Source organism: Seriola dumerili, unplaced genomic scaffold (genome assembly GCF_002260705.1).
Source record: "Seriola dumerili isolate Sdu_G_001 unplaced genomic scaffold, Sdu_1.0 BDQW01000073.1, whole genome shotgun sequence".
Classification (NCBI taxonomy): domain Eukaryota; kingdom Metazoa; phylum Chordata; class Actinopteri; order Carangiformes; family Carangidae; genus Seriola; species Seriola dumerili.
The window spans coordinates 7,810,917-7,828,142 of NW_019174328.1; the positions used below are offsets into that span (position 1 = coordinate 7,810,917).

General features: G+C 39.7%; 2 protein-coding genes across 2 annotated transcripts; one reads left to right on the top strand and one right to left on the bottom strand.

Annotated features, from left to right (window-relative positions):
• Positions 1-850: 850 nt before the first annotated feature.
• On the top strand, positions 851-6,029 carry gtf2a1l (general transcription factor IIA subunit 1 like). Its single transcript, XM_022743810.1, has 9 exons — positions 851-966; positions 1,622-1,723; positions 1,915-2,038; positions 2,357-2,406; positions 2,906-2,999; positions 3,103-3,596; positions 4,945-5,184; positions 5,359-5,448; positions 5,558-6,029. The coding sequence occupies exons 1-9, from the start codon at positions 943-945 to the stop codon at positions 5,663-5,665; spliced, it is 1,326 nt and encodes a 441-aa protein (XP_022599531.1). The 5' UTR covers positions 851-942; the 3' UTR covers positions 5,666-6,029.
• Positions 6,030-7,216: 1,187 nt separating this feature from the next.
• LOC111220557 (lutropin-choriogonadotropic hormone receptor-like) lies at positions 7,217-16,955 on the bottom strand. The gene is given in 13 exon segments (XM_022743662.1): positions 7,217-7,300; positions 7,303-8,308; positions 8,932-8,985; positions 9,156-9,344; positions 10,992-11,066; positions 11,527-11,595; positions 11,784-11,861; positions 12,149-12,223; positions 12,986-13,060; positions 13,317-13,391; positions 16,226-16,297; positions 16,580-16,769; positions 16,921-16,955. Coding segments are annotated over 12 exon segments (2,022 nt in total). The 5' UTR covers positions 16,750-16,769; positions 16,921-16,955.
• Positions 16,956-17,226: the final 271 nt, after the last annotated feature.

A 17,226-nucleotide genomic window follows, 5' to 3' on the forward strand; every position in this document is an offset into this window, starting at 1 on the left:
ATGATTTTCAAGTTGTTAGTTCTGGTTGATCATCACAGCGGGCTTTGTTTGGGGCTGTAAATTGACTGTGGTTATGGCTCTGAGGAAGCCTACAAAGGGTAATGTTTTAAATTCATCTTATAATTCAAGGAGAACTTATATCTGAGTCCTGAGTTGCTTTATAGTCATGTGACAGCTAAGTGCCTGCTAGTTTCTCCGACTGCAGTATCTACAGAGGTGTCTCATGTTGCTGCTTTTCAGCCGTAGCACTCTCATCCTTCCTCTGAGGAGTCAACCTACAGTGTTGAAAGAGAGCCAGCATTGCCAAACGGATGCTTGGAGGAAGCAGGGGTCACGGCTCCTTGCTGTTGCTACAAATCTATTGAACGGCAAGTTCAAAATGAAGTGTTTTGTAAAGGGTGAAATATTTTTAACTCCTGGCATTCTGCACTCCTGGGATCTGAAACTGTACTGAGCTCCCAGCTCTGTGGAAAAAATGTGGAACAGTGTAACCTTTCTGTTGAAAGTAACCAGAAAAGGAGAGATGGAAAGGTTCTGCAGAACGAGAATATTTGAGGGATTGGATAACCACAGTTACTCTGAAACTGCACGTCTGAGATAAGCCACCACTAAGGTCATGAAGCCATATTCAACATTAGTAGTGTTTTTGTCTCTGTAGGTTTCACTGCTATGAGAAATTATTGGAAATCTCAACTGTGGGTAAATTTAAGTTGCTCTGCAGGGGAACCAACTATCGCTGTTTTTACACACTCTTCATCCAAACATGTGAACGCCTCCAGCCACGCCTGTCTGTGGAGCCTGATTACAGTCACCTGTGTGTGCACTTTCTATCAAGCTGCTGCGGGCAAAACGTTGACTTTATCAGCGTTAAATTCGGGTGTTATGTGTCCAATTTGATGGAAGTCCATTGTTACCGTTCCGCAGTTGTTTTTGCCTTCAATCATGCTGACCAACACAGGCCCAGTGGTAAGCAGCGCTGCTTTTTAGTTAGTTTCGCTACACGCTAACTAATAATAGCAAAACTATTGAATTGTGTGTAGGCCGTGAAGTAGCCTAATGACTGTGCACAGTTCTCTTCAAATATAGGTTATTTATTGTGAGTCTCAAATTATTTATTTGGAATAGCTCCGTGCAGTTTAATTCATCATGTTTTCAAACCAAATTTTATTCAGAAAGCTATTAATTATGTCTAAGATGGCTTTCTATATCGCCACATGTAAACTCTTAAGAGTGTAGTCAGTGTTTGGCTCTTCAATAAATCTGCCTAGAAATATTTTATGCCAGTAACATTTTATCTGGGACTATTTAAATTGATGGAAATGCAGAGTGGGGAGACTTATTCTGAAAATAAAAATTGTACTTACAAGAGTACAACTACCGTCTACTGACGGATTATACGTAACCCGAAATGAAGAGTGACTTTGATATGTTCAGAAAATGTCCTCAGTTATATTTTAGCTTATGATTCTGTTTTTTACATCAGTCGGCAACATAGAAAAAGCAGATGTTTGAATGGACTTTGGTGTGTAGCTTATTAAACATAAACAGACTGGTTGTGATCATTTAATCCTCACAAGCAGCTCAACAGCTTCTGACTTACACTTTCTGTAACCAACTGCAGGCCAAACTCTACTTGTCCATAATTGATGATGTGATTGAGAGTATGAGGGAGCTCTTCTTGGATGAAGGGCTTGAAGACTGCGTTCTTGACGACTTAAGACGTGTGAGTCATAGTCTACATAACCCTGTTTAACTTTTTTATTTTATTTTTATTTATTTATATTTTTTAAAAACTACATACAAACTTTAATGAGCATCTTGACTGAAGTTGTCAGTTACAGCAAAGTTAGATCATCTACTGAGGAAGTATGCACCAGAGCAGTGAGACATACTGCTGTGTCTTCTGCTGTGCAGCTTTGGGAGTCAAAGATGATGCAGTCTAAAGCAATGGAAGACTTCAGGAAAAACAACATTAACTCATCCAACTTTGTGCTCCAGCTCCCCGCCAGCTACAGTCAGACTGATCAAGAACTGGCAGGTAACACAGTGCCGCTAGAAACTCAACTGCTTACCAACAAAACTAAACATCTTCAGATACATTTTAACTTATCCGAAGAGAAGTAATGCAGATGGTCAAACTAAGAGTATTTTAAAGCTGTTCACTTTAAATGCACCATGAAAGGAAAATATACCAGTGTGTGCAACGTTACACCGGATTACCTTTTGGATTTAGACATTTTTGGTGCGAGTTTGTGCATAAAGAGTACAAACTAATGTAACTGAAGTGATTTAGAGAGAAGACAGCCCATTCTTCAGGTGTTTGTATCACCTGCTGTTATCTGGTTTCTGTCATCAGCATCAGTTGTGATCCCTGCAAGTCAGAATATCCACAGCTTCCCAGTCAAGGCAAGTATCATCTACATTTACAGTATATCTCCTCCTTTTTTGAATATTGATTTGAAGTACTTTTTCAGAGCTGACAAAATCAGATTTCATCAGATTCTTATCTAAAAGCAAAGTATAATGATAATATAATCTGGTTGCTTAAATTGAATTTGTAAATTGCAGACACCAAACTAAAAGTGGGGAAAAAATTTAGACTTGAACAAGGATTTTTTAAAACTAGATTACACACTTGGATCATATGACTAACCTGTCTGATTCATTGATGATTACATGCTTCGTAACCCAGATGTGTGTGTTGTATTGTTTTCACCAGAATTTTTATAACAGAACTTCACTGGATATTGTATTTGAAAATACTGGAGACTTGAATTTTCTATCTGTGGAATTAAAAACTGAAAAACGTTTTTGAAATTTCACCATATGAAGTGACCACATAAACTCAGCTAGATGGTTGCCATAGCAAAAATATTTAACTCCTTTGCGCAATGTTTAATTGCAGAACAACTCAGAGACGATGACTACCTTCTCTCTCCCTGCTGGGTTGGCTTACCCTGTGCAGATACCAGCAGGAGTCACTCTACAAACAGCCTCCGGTACGCCATGACTTCACTTGTTATGGGCCTACATTTGTTCCTGTTTTTAGCCTGGACCGTCGGTTGGAAATAACATTTCACTCCTCTCTTTTGCCTCACTAAGGTCAACTTTACAAGGTTAACGTTCCTGTTGTGGTTACTCAGGCCCCAGCAGGTCAGCAACCTGTATCTCACCCCACACAGAAAGCTCCTGCCCTTCAGTCAGCTGCAATCCCAACAAATACCATTCATCCTCAGGAGGTGGAGCCACCCCCTCTCCTAGCTCCCCCTGTCTCACAGCCGCCACAGCCAAAGACAGCTTTACTCCCCAGTCAGGAGAACAGCCTCCCCCAGCAGCCACAGGTTCCCGCTGCTGCTGACACCTCGCAGCTTCAGGGGGTCCCCTCTCCATCGCCGGAGGTCACACTGGGAGAAAATGAGCCGAGTCCACAATCTGAACCTGTGAACTTAAGTATGAGCGCCTCACCCAGCGGTCAGGTGTTAGACTTCCAGCTCAGCACAGAGGAGGCTTTGACACAGACAGCACAGTTAAAAACCAGAGACATTGATGACATCCTGAAAAAAGTGATCGAGGAGGAGAGGGAGAAAGCGGAAAGGGTGAGGAAACTAGCGTCTGCAAAGGCTAAAGACCAGTCTGTGGCTTTTCTCTGGGTAATTTTAATGAGAATATTCCCTTTTTAAGCAAATACCAGAAATAGGAAAAGACTAGAATGAATGAATAAATACACATTTTGGGAAATACACTTATTCACTTTCCTGCTGAGTTACATGAGAAAATCGACACAACTTTCATATTTGTATGCTAAATGTGTAGCTGGAGCCAGCAACTGGGTAGCTTAGCTTAGCATAAAGACTGGAAATGGTCAAACAGCAAGACTGACTTTGTCTGATTTCAATAAAATCTGCCTTCCAGCAACTCTAAAGCTCATTAATAAACATGTCAGTTAGTTTAATCCTTTATGCTAAGCTAAGATCACCAGCGGCTGGCTCTAGCTTTATATTGACTGGATCAACATAAAGTGGTATTGATCTTTTCACCTAACTTGCGGCAAGAAAACATATTTGTGTATTTCCTGAAATGTCCCTCTTGAAGGGGTGCTCAGCCAGTGTTCAAAAATGTGTGTTTTAAAAGACATGGGTGTTTATTAGATAGAGAGGCTAGAAGGAAAGACATTCATTTGCATTGTGGGAAGTTTAGGATCCAGTATTTTTGGAGTTTTACCCATACTAGCGAGTAAAAGTCGAACAGCAACCTCCAGGAAAATGAGGTAACACTCAAGTACCAAAAGCTACAGTTCCTCAAATGGCCACTTGAGGCTGGCGAGTCAAAGCCAGTCAATCCCCACAGACTCCATGTTAAAATGCCCAACTTTACAACAGAAATAAACATGTTTACAGCCTGTTACAAAAAATGGTTTTTGGTCTCTACAGCTAATTCCCCCCTTCATGACAACAGTACTGGGGGTGAATTTTTACAAAATTCACCTGTTTAAATTTTATTAATGCTTAAAGTTCTGCATAATTGATGGTGTGCAGCTTTGAGTGACAGGTGGGTGAAAGTATGCTTACCACAAACCGGCTCCACGCACGCCCCACCTCTTTGCCTATTTTGAGATTAGCAGGGAGTCAGACACCGACTCTTCAGAAACCTATGGGTCACGTCACGGAGGCTGCGTCCATCTTTACATACAGCCTATGGTAAAAGTCAAGACAACATTTCCATGTATCCCCCAATGTTATAGAAGTTCAGTACTAAACCCCTTTCTAAATGCCCCTTTAATTCATCTGAAATGGATGTTTCCATTTGTGATAAAAAATTAGCATTCATGTAATCAAACTTTGTCCCATTAAAGTTTTTTTGACTACGAAGTTCTCAACATGACACACAGACTGCTGTGCTGTCATCTTACACATAACCGGTATGTTTCTTCTTGCCATTCCTGCTATGGACCAGGGCTACAGCTACAGTGAACTGTCGGACATCGTTCAGCTGGATGGTCCTGCAGACAACTCTGACATCGAGGAGGAAAATGGAGTTCCCCTGGAAGAGAACGACTTTCTGGGTATAATCAACGCAGAGGCCATAAAGGCCCTGCAGGAAGGAGATGGAAGCAGTGACGGCAACAGCATCTCCTCCAGCAGCGACAGTGACGGAGCAGACGAACTCGGTAATGTAGAGGAAGAGGTGAGAGAGAGAGATTCTGATGTTTTTGTTTTGTTTTTTGTTTTTTTACACTGAAGAAGCTCTGCAGTGTCACGCTTTAGAGGCAGACAGCACAGATTTTTTTTTTCCAACAGCATTTCTTTGATTGCACGTTTTAACAGCTTGTTTTCCCACAACACACCTTCTGTTGATAAGGATCCTTTGAATTCAGGTGATGATGTGATTGAGCAGGACATCCCCGATCTTTTTGACACCGACAATGTTATCGTTTGCCAGTACGACAAAGTAAGAACATTTCAGCTCTAAACTCGCCATTATTTACCTCTCAATAAAGCCCAGTGCTGAATGCTCCTGAATACAGACTGTTAATATTGTAAAATGTTCTTTATTGCAGATTCACCGCAGTAAGAACCGCTGGAAGTTTCATTTGAAAGACGGAGTGATGTGTTACGCAGGCAGGGACTACGTGTTCTCTAAAGCTGTTGGGGAAGCTGAGTGGTAATGAGCTTTAGCTCTCCTGAAAAGATCAGATAATCATGTTGAAACAGGGGAAACAATGATTTAAAAGGGAAAAACAATTAGTGAATTTAGACCATTTGGTGGTGTAATTTGGCTCACAGGGCAGGAGGTTAAAACACCACCGAGCAAAATCACTGATACTTTAGTTGTTTTTTTTGTTTTTTTTTTGTAATGCAATTATCAGAGCAATCCTGCAAGTCATTTACGATCTTACAACTGATTACTTACAGTGTTGCTTGTGAATCCAATTTACTGCGACAAACAGCATGAATTTATGTTGTATAATGTTTTGTTAAATGGATTTCTTCATTAGAAGAGCAAAACATTATTTGACCTGTTTCTTTGAAGGTGTTTACTGCTGTTTGATTTTCTAGCATTGTAACGTTTTCCCTTTTAATCATGTATCAAATACACTGAATTGTACTGTTGTGCTGCAGTGGGCTCTTTTCTTTTAGTGCAACCCCGTACAAAGCAAGTGTTGCCTCATTGTTACAGTAGTTTTTATACTTCAAACCAAAAAGATCCCAGTGGCTTATAAATGCCAGCATGCACACTAAAACAGATTTTACATTTTTGACTGTGGTTTTGATACTAAAGGTGTTACAGCTTGAAAAAAGAAAATGTGGAGGGTCGTGTGACAGCTCCAGCAAATCCTTGGAAAATATTTTTACTCTTGATATGTCAGGTTCATATATATATAGACCAGTAGAAGTGGAGGTTTGCCATGTGTCTCTTTATATATTATGGGATCTAAGACTCAACAGCTGTTTCTAAATAGGGGAAAATGGAAAAAAGATGTTTGGCACAAGTAGTTGAACACACTTTTATTTTTAATTAAACATCTTATTGCGAAAATCCAGGACATTTTAAAACAGCAGTAATATGTCTCATTAAGTTTATGTGGGTGCCCCGGCCTGTCTGCAGTCTTTAAGTCTCCTGAGTACAACAATCCAATAGATGGCACTAAAACTCAAACAACAAACACATTTACTTCATTATATTCAAACTTAAAATTCATTATATTCAAACTTAAAATTTCAACCTCTATAAGGTCAGAATAATAAATATTTTCCTCTTTTTGATCTTTAATAGAACTAAATGTCACTGCTAGAAATGACATCTTACTCACCTGCTGTTTCATATAGCTTGATCTTAATAAATGACCATCAATGATAAGCTTTAGGATAACTTTGCAAATAAAGTGGCCTGTTTCATTTGTTCCACATTCCTGCTCCATGAAACTGCTTCTTTGTACCACATTACCTGTGGAGAAACGGAGGGTGCAGCACCTGTTGTCTTCAATTTTAGGTCTCTTGGTCCTGACTGATGAAATTCTCCTTTTGTAATATAACCTGGACCACGTACAAGACTTGACAATCTCATCACCCTGACCTAAATTTTTGAAGATATGCCACATTTTTTGCAAGACAGCAGATGCTGCCAATATGTTCCTAGTAACATTCTATACATTGATGGTCAAGTAGTTCCCTTGTTTAGAAAGCAACCTTTCCTCTTAATGTGATGGGTATAGAAGCTAAGCGAGTGAGGTTTTCTGGCGGACATTTTTTGCGTACAGGTGAGGTGTGAAGCCAGAATCTGTGACCTGTAGAAGTCGGTGCTGGCGTGGCAGCAGCTGCAGCGACTCAGCAGCGCACACACGTCCTTCCTGAAAGCCCTGGTGAAGATGGTGTACAAGAAAGGGTTGCAGAGGGAGTTGATGGGATAGAAAAGGATGAGTAGGATCTTTGAGTGAGACACAGTTATGAGGGGCATACACAGGGCTGCAGAGATGGCGAAGAAGGAAATTGGCGCCATGCATATAAAGTCAGTGAAAATGAGCACAGCCATGCGTTTGGCAAGCTTGGTGTCTCCATGACGAGTGGAGTGCTCTGGGTTGTGAACACTCAGATAAATGCATATGTAACAGTAACAGACCACAATGAAAGCGACAACATTGAGAATGAGCACAGCCACCACGTAAACCTGGGAGCCAAGTGTGTTGATGTCCATGGGCAGGCAGATGCTCACTTTGCTGTAACTGCTGACCCCCACAAGAGGGAGCAGGGCAACCAGCAGAGAGAAGCCCCAGCCTGCCCCCATGATGGCTGCCACATGGTGCATCCGCAGTCTCTTGTTGACATGCATGGCATTGGTGATGGTGTGCCAGCGTTCAAGGCTAATCACAGTCAGTGTGTATACTGATAGCTCACTGGCAAACACTGTCAAAAACCCTGCTATGCCACACCCGGGCCCAGTCTGCCAGTCCGTGGCGTGGTTGTAGTACTCGTGACGGGAGTAGTGGTCCATGAAGGCAATGAGCATCAGGTAGAGCCCCATGCACAGGTCAGCAAAAGCCAGGTTACACATGAGAAATCTGGAGATGGTTAGCTTATGGTGGCTTACTAGCAGGATAACCAGAACAGACAGGTTACCAGTTACAGCGAAAGCTGTAATTATCCAGGTGAGACAGCGCAGGAAGGGAAAGCCCAGCAGGTCCTCACACGGGTTAAAAGCATCTGGCTTTGGGGTGCACTTGACGAAGGGGCTTTTAAGACAATCAAATTCCAGGTCTGGGTACTGAAAGTTGATGTCATCAATAAGATTCAGGCCGTCTGCACTGGGCTCTCTAAATGCAGAAGAATACAGATGGTTGAGATTACCATAAACATTGCAGAGCAATTGATCAAGAAAAACTATCTGCTTAAGGGACAGTATGGAAATTACTGAGGTGAGGGGATGCAGAACTTACATATTTTGAGGAGAGCAGGGAAAGGCCCTTTAACTTGTTCTCATCCCAGAGTACCATTGTATTTAAAAAAATAAAAATATTTTCATCAATGGATTATGTTAATCCTGTCTGCTTATTAGAGTTCATTTTTCTCATTAACAGGTTTGAGAAACAGAATAGAGGTGGATGTTTATTAGTGGTTAAAGCTAATTTAAAATAAAATTAAATGTGTCATAAAGTGACAGCTCTTCCTTCAAAAATACATATAATATTTAGTAAACGGGGCATTTTGTTACTTTGTCCATGATTTTGTTAATTGCTAATTTCACTCCTTTTTTTCAATTTGGGTGTGAGTTATGGTACACCTCAAATTCTTCGTACACTTTTAGTTATTTATGCCAAAATGAATTGCATCAATTCAATAGGCTTGGGGAGTGTGTTACATTTCTTTCTAAGGGGAAGGTCCAGAGGAAATGTTTATAATGTTAATAAGGTCTTAATTTTTTTAAAAAGTGACTTACATTTCTGTTTCGCTGAGATCACAAAACTTTGTGAAGTTCTTTAAGGCACTTTCCCTTTAAATAAATAAAAGAAAGGAAAGGAAAAGGTTAGACCGCACAAAATGTCAATAAACTCAACTGCTAATTGCCAAACTCCTGATGATCTGTATTCATTAGACAGAGCTTTTGTTCTTTATGCAGATGTGAATGGATTTGTTACATCTCTGGGAGCGGTCGTCGGCTACCTTTGTTTTCGACGCCACGTGTGGAAGGCACAGCAGTGGCTGGGGTACGTGAGCTCGGCCTCCACCAGTTCAGCCAGGCTTTCCAGAGGAGGGAGGCTCTTCAGAGCAAAGGCAGAGCTGGCTTTCAGGAACCGCACCTGCCTCAACCCTTTAGGTGGGAGGGAACTCAGAGCTGTGGAGGAAACATCCCTGAATCACACACGCAGAGAACGTAGACATACATTTCAGTGGAGATTAGTGAAGTAGCTACCAATAAAATAGTGTTTTCATGAGGCATTGGACTACAACAAGCCACTAGAACAGCTCTGGTCTATCTCAACTTGAATTTCATGTGTAATTTAAACTCTGTTGGAGGCATACATAGCCAGGTTTTCCCATGACAGGACCCATCATTTGGTGTTTTGTTGATGGTGCTAAGAAATGCTGTTTCAGGCAAATGCTGCTGAACCTCCCGCAGGTGTTAATTGAGTTCTAGTGACTGCGGCAGCCAAGCTCTAATTTACAGTGTTTTCATATTCATCAAACCAGTGAGCAGATCATGCTGTTTTTCTAAAGAGATGCACATTGACAACAAAAATGCTTCATCACAGAATGGAGATCGAAATTACAATGACATTCACGACTGAATTCATTTCATCCAAAGCGAAAATAATATTTAGGAGCTACTCTGCTCCCTCATTTGATTGGATACTTGTAACCTGACATTACACAGAGGTAACACATTGGACCCCACACAAGCAAAAGGATGACCTTTGGCATTTCTTGCATGTCAGTGAATACCACAGACACTAATTCATAACCAAGATAAGCGGAAATTTCACATCTACAAAATGGGGTTGCTCGCACTCAGAGACCTTGTGAGCTGTATGCTCCTCGGACTTGGCTGTTTGCTCGCTATAATCAGCATTCAGCAGTCCTGGCTGCCTTGTTGGTTGTTTACACAGACTGACTGTCACTGCCCTAGTGTTTATACAATAAAATGATAAACATTGTTATGAATATTAATCTTGCTTCACTGACCCAGTTCAAATGATCGCCACAATGCTGTTGATTTAAACAACAATAGATAGAGAATGTATGAATGTCCTCGGTCATATTTGACTTTCATACAATCTGAAATTTACATGTTAAATATTAACTGTAATTTCCTGTCATGATCTCTACTCTACATTATTATTATAATATTATAATTATTATTATTATTATTTTAAGAGGCAAAAAAAAAAAAACTTTGACATGACGTGGTACTTTAAGTAAGGAACTGCAGTTGTCATATCATCACCTTTTAAGATGACATAGCTAACATGTTAGCAAGCAGTTCGCTTTACATGCATTATAACATCTACGTAGCGACGCTAGCATTCATTTGTAGCCATGTTCCTGGCAACCTGGTGAATGTTAGTCCTTTTATTTCTCTCTTCTTTTAGTTCTGTTTTGTTCTCCCCCAACTTCTGAGAAAATTATCTGTCTCTTCAGCTGCTAAATGCTCCACTCTATTCATTAGCTAGATGCTAACTTTGTCTATCGATGATTAGAGCCTTTTTTTTTTTTTTTTTTGGCTGAAATCAGGTGTCTGCTGTGGCTTAAAACGACACAGTTGAAAACAGTGGGCGTGATGGTTGATAATTCACTGTAAGTTTGTCACTATGAACGACCCCTTTCGCATACAAGTAGCCATGTGATCCACTGTTAATGTGAAAATATTGACTATGGCAGCTTTAAATAAAGGATCTGAACTGGTCTTCCACCAATGATTTTTAAGCTGACTCCTGGAAAACTGTCACAACATTTTCTTTGGTTTTATTGATATTATTAACTTGAATCAGTGTCACTTACAGAGAACTCGGACCTGTGGCTCCTTCAAAAGCATCTTCTTGAATGTAACTGAGATACCTGTTGTCTCTCAAAATTCTACAAAAGACATAAAAAAAAAACACACACACAACTGTAACACAAGTGACCTCCACTCCTAACTGTAGTTTTGCAGCTACCATACAACATGAGAGAAAATTATAAATGACACGTTACTGTTCAACAGTGCCCAAAAGCATTTTTCATCTGCTTTTTGTTTTCTCAATTTGACACTGAAGAAGATGAGCATTATTTTTAGACTGCAGGGTGTCTGCACATATCTCGTCCCCATCAACATTCAGCAGTACAGGGCAGAGCAAGAAAACAACAGGGCATCCAATCTTTGTTTAGTCTTACATAACGTTTGTTTACTGGTACACTCAGTTTTTATGATTAGAAAAAAAAAAAAAAGCCTTAACTGTGAACAACATATTTAACAGCAACATACTGTATTGACCTGTTATGTTGTTGTTAGGTTAGTACTGTATGAGGGAAAAATGTTGATAATCAAAATGCTTACAGTGTGTTGAGCTTGGTTCCATTGAATGCATGAGATTTAATTTCCTTGAAGCCGTTTCTAAAGAGGTTCCTGTGAAGGACACAATGTTATAGATTTTAGTTTGCTGTCAAACGCACCTATCACCAAGGTCAGAACTGAACATTCAATTACATAAGCATATTGAGACACATCAAAAAACATTCTCAATGACTGGTGACAAATTGTTGCTCCCAGCTCCGATAATATTGTAACAAAAAGAATCTGGTTCCTGTACTCACATGTCAACAAACTCCTCTGCGATACCCTGGAAAGAATTGGCAGGAATGAAGTCGATCCTCATGTTGTCTGCCATTTCTCTGCACATGGAAGAGATAACATTCACCACTCACTCAGACGGTTTGGCTAAATTATCAGTTAGACAAAATTATGTATATATGTACAGAATATAAAAAAGAGCGGTTTGATGAACTGTGACCTAGTTGCAGTATTTGCAGCAGGGTTGGTGGCATCGTGACATTGACAGATAAAAGTAAAACTGGGTTCTACTTAAGAGTTAGAACATGAAGAACGTGCAGTTTTGCAACAAGCAGAAAGACACTAATCCGGTTTGGAAAGACACTATTTTTGAAATAGGATTACTTACAGGATAACATTTGGTGCCAAGGAAGAGATAGTTGTGAAGTCTGGGAAGTTTACCATTCCTGTGTTAGTGATGCTCCTGTGAAGACAAGCAGCAGAGACAGATGATCACAGGCATTTAAGGACAAATCTTTAAAGTGTCCACAAAAGAGTCGCCGATTATCTCAGCTGGTAACCTCTTAACATCCACTTTCCCTCCTTTTAGCTCCACGTTTACACTATATCTTTTTCAACCCTGTCTGACAGTGTCATACATACTCTGTATGGGCTTGTTCCAACTCATCATTTCTATTAATTTGATGTTTATCTCTCTAGGGACATGACATGGACCAGTGCCACATACTGCAGCGTTTTTAGCTTTAGCTAGTTCTCACTGTCAGACAGTAGATGTGCCTTTATACAAATACACACAACTCAACAGGAAAACACAACCAGAGTGAAGAAAAAACACACAAACAATAATACAATACCAAGACTAATAGTCTACAGTCACACCAGCAGCTCTGTGAGGCTAAAGCCTTGAGCATTACTGCTAATGTCACCATGCTAACAGGAAGATGTTTGGCAGGTATAATGTTCACCATCTCAGTTTAGCATGTTAGAGTGGGACCACACTCATAAACATTCAAATTGATTAGGCTTCTAAAATTTGCAAGTAAATTTGTAATACGTACTGATGCCTTTTAAAAAAACAAACAAATTTGGGATGGCCACTAAATTTAATATAAAGTCACATTTGCACGATGCTCAGAGAATGAGACTGTAATGATTGACCCACCGGTTCATCAGTGGGGTTTAAATAGGGGAATAATAACAAATAATATAAAACAGAACGACTTACAAATATTCCAGTCTGGGCAGGTCAGTGAAGGCCCCTTTTTCAATAGCCCTCAGACTGTTGATATTCTGCACAGAACTGCAGGAACAGAAATGAGCAAAAATATCGGTAATTACAACAATTGTTGTCAGTCACCTTCAACAAACAAACACAGTAAAACCCATGAATTCATCAGCCGCTCTGGAAGTCAAGGATTAAACACGCTGCTTTGTAATTGAGAGACTAATCCTGTGGAACTTAAATGAAATGCAGAACACATAGCAGCTGTTCAAATGAATAATTGCTTTCATCACCTTTGAATATGATGTGTGATGGGAAGGTAAGTGTCGCTTACATTTGCGCCAGGCTGTGGAGGGAGAGGAAGGCATGTCTCTGTATCTGTGTGATGCAGTCGCTCTGGGAAATCTCACTGTGACACAAAGAAATGGCTCCACATCAGTCAACAGATTAACAAGAGACTGTAAACAAATTACTCCTGAAACGTCTCAGATTCAGCCAGCAAATAAGCAATTTTAGTCAAACAAATATTGAGAGTGACACAAGTGCTTATTATAGATTTATTTCCACACTCACTTACTTTCTTTGAGAAATAGGGCAGAGTTGATTGATACAGGGATACAAACCACAAGGGAAATATTAAAATACCACCGCCAACAATTCATACTTCTAGGGCGCAACACACGCACACACACACAAACACACAAACACAAACACACACACGCACGTCTTCACCTCATGTTTGGAAAAATTCCAAACTTACATCTTGGATGCATCTGGGCCAAGAAGACTAAGTGAAGACGTTTAAAAAGGAGTACTGAACAAAGACATTTTCTGAGACAAACAAAGTCAACAAGACTTCTTGATTTGTCCTTGAACAGTTTGTTTTCTGATGGCTGACTCTCCTCTCCATCTTCTTTTTTGTAATCATCGTTTCAGACTCCCACTCTGCTGTAATTAGCCGACACTTTTCTTAGGGTTAATGTCGTTCTGCTTCCATTTCACACTAAGAAACAATTAAATGACTCCATCTGCACTGCTTGCATTTTCTTTTCTTTTTTTTCATTTTATCCCCTCCTCTGATTGCATTGCGTATAGTGTCATAATTACCACTTACAGCTCATGGAAAGCTTTTTCACATGATCATCTAGATGAAGCGGCGCTGTGATTTCCAGCTTGCGTCATCAATGACAAACCACACGCAGCTCCTTGTGTCATTCCACCTTGACACAGGTTTTACTGGTTAACTTGCTCTAGGCTAAAAAAGATGAAAAAAAAATCTATAACTTCATTTAAACTTTTTGATGGAGACATAATTTGAACAGAACAAACCTGTGTAAATACTGTGACTGTGAGTATCTGAGACTGATAAGACTTGTCCCTGAGGAGCAGAACAGAGTCAAATGCACTCAGCTCAAATTGAAAATGGTTTCACCACAGGGTAACAAACATTTCATATGCGCTCATCAAACTCTTAGTGGTATATTAATTAAATGGTGGATAATGTCATGGCTTTAGGACTGAGTATTTAGTAGCTGTAAACATGATAAAGATGAGAAGTAATTATTCAGAAATTCAGATGAAAAGAGGTTATGTTTTCAGTAAGACATCTCATTCTGTTGTAATTGGATTTAGGTGAAATTTATTGACCTGATCGCCATTTGAACCAAGGAACAACTGATTACATTTAGGCAATGATATTTCTGGTCTGGTAATCCTGTCCTCAGACAATTTGTAGTTTTTACCGCTGCATTGTGTATGCACTTGTGCTGTCGAACAGTCCAACTACTGAGACTTGCAAGCCAGCTGGTTATGAAACGACTGCGCTTTGAAATCTGTCTTGCTTTGACGTACGTGGCCTTCACTGTTTCACAGCAGTTTTATTTCTACAGCTTTCTTCTTTTCAATAGATCATGTTGAACAAAGAATATCCATGAATTCACTTTTTTTGTTGATTCTTAATGAAATAACTGTCATACATAACAGCCACATCTATATTTAGAAACGTTTTTTTTTTGATTGCTGAATGAATGAAACCTAATAGCTGATAATACAGAATAAAGTAAGAAAAAAATGGCAGTCATGCGTCATCCTAAACATAGCACATGTTGGGAACATGATGACATAAGCATGTGGGTGAAACTTCTTTCTACGGAGATAACATGGCCTTTTTCAGTAACCCCAGTTAAAAGTGCTGTTATGTCAGCAAATAATGAAGAGTCAAGAACAAATGTCAAGATACAAGCATCTCATGAATACCTGATGTAACAGTGGAGTCTTTAGTAGTAATTCATTGGGTCATGACAAATACATAAACAGTATATATAATTTTTTTTTCATAAATATGGGACATCATTTTTTCTAAACATTTTGTACTGACTGCACTTTTATTTCTGAGTCTGATTTCTGAAAATGACATATTTCTCATTTTCACAGCTTGAGAGATATGTGTCTAATAATTTAACATAAGAAACTACAACATTTACATCCTTTTAAAGGACATAAAGTCTTCCAGCATTCTATAACACTTCAGTATACACATACAGCATATCATACACTACTAAACAATGTTTTGTTTAATCTTGTAAAATATGACCCTCATTATGTTGTACAATCTCCAGGCTTCTGTGGTGAGGTGTGAGAGGCAGGCGGGTGTGTGTACGTGTGGCAAACAAACACTACTGCTCGATTTCTTACTGCTGCTGTAATATGCTCCCACATGTTTGGATAAATTACTTGATTGAACACTTTCAATACTGTTCTGTTGTTTCATCCAAAATGGATATTGTGGATACTCTGCACACACACTCTGCACGCTACAGGGAAAGTGTTAATAACTGTATTTGGAAGTTAATTTGCAACAGACTCAAAAAACCTTTTTTTCCCCTATTATCCAATACATCACATTTCCTTACAGTGGTGACATTTGCAGTAAGTTCACCCAAAGCACATGATAATATTACTGATAATATTGCTGTAAATGTGTATGTATATTTATTTAGAGTTGCTCAAATGTTTCATGTCCTAATTCTGTCACATTTCAAGGCAGGCATATAACATACATTTAACTGCATTATGAAGGTAAAATGCATAATTAGTCTGATTTTTTAAAACATATTTTGAATAGTCAGCATTCGCCTTTGCTTGTGTGTTTCATCAAGGTTTCATGAAGTGTCTATCAACAGTGTGCGTCCTTAGCCCCAGCTTTGATGCAACATTAATTCATCCACTGTAAATTTGACTTACATTATTGTGATGTTGATCAGCTCCTTGAAGGCATGAGTGGGGACTTCTTTCAAGGGAAGATGAGTGAGCCTTCTGTAACAGCCAGAATTTAACTTGTTGATTCCACATTAACACACAGGGTAAAAAAAAAGATACAGTCTCTTCAGCTTATCCATCAAAATTACATTTATGATAAGTCACATAATAAAAATTACTAAAAGTAACTTAGTGAGAAGTCAGATATAATAAGTCCCAGAAGAAGAAAAAAAGTTCATGAAGTAGCAGAAGGGCGCTGATGGGTTCAGTAGTGAATAAAGTGTCACAGATCATTCACAGGAGGATTACAGACGAGAGCTAGAAAGCTGTTTCACTTACAGTCGAGACACTGATGTTGTCCCTGCCCGAGAGGCCAGCTGAGTGTCTCTGCTGCACTGAAAAGTGTCGGCGCTGCAGCGGCAGATGGCCGGACAGGTATAAGCCCAGCAGGAGCGCACATTCAGAACACCGGACAGCGCGACCAGGAGCCAGACCGCCTGGGGAGCCATGTGTGACACCGGGCCACTCACTACGGAATTAAAATAAGTATATAAAGAAAAAAAAAAACTCGGAGTCTCCTCAAAGTTGAAGATAAAAAAAAAAAAACTACTCTGGGAAACACATGCTAAGCCAAAGGCAAAAGGCTAAATAATGTCATGGGCTTTTTTTTTTCCTCCCACCTGCGCAGTGCTGCCTTCACGTGCTGCCGTAATTGCGACTCTGCTCTCTGTTCGGGAGATCTAACACAGTGAAACACATGCGGAATTGCCTTTGACAGCTGAGCCCCAGAGGTGTGACGTTTAGTGGGTGGAGATCATGAAAGCTCTGGTGTTAAAAGTGATGTGGTGAAGTCACGCTGTCACTCACTTTTGTGTGTAATAAATCACTTTTCAAGGGTGGAGACTAACTTTTTTTTTTTGCATTCACAATTATGGTGGTGTTATTTTGTGTTTGATAGCTTTGAGGGTTAAATCTTGTAGTAGGCT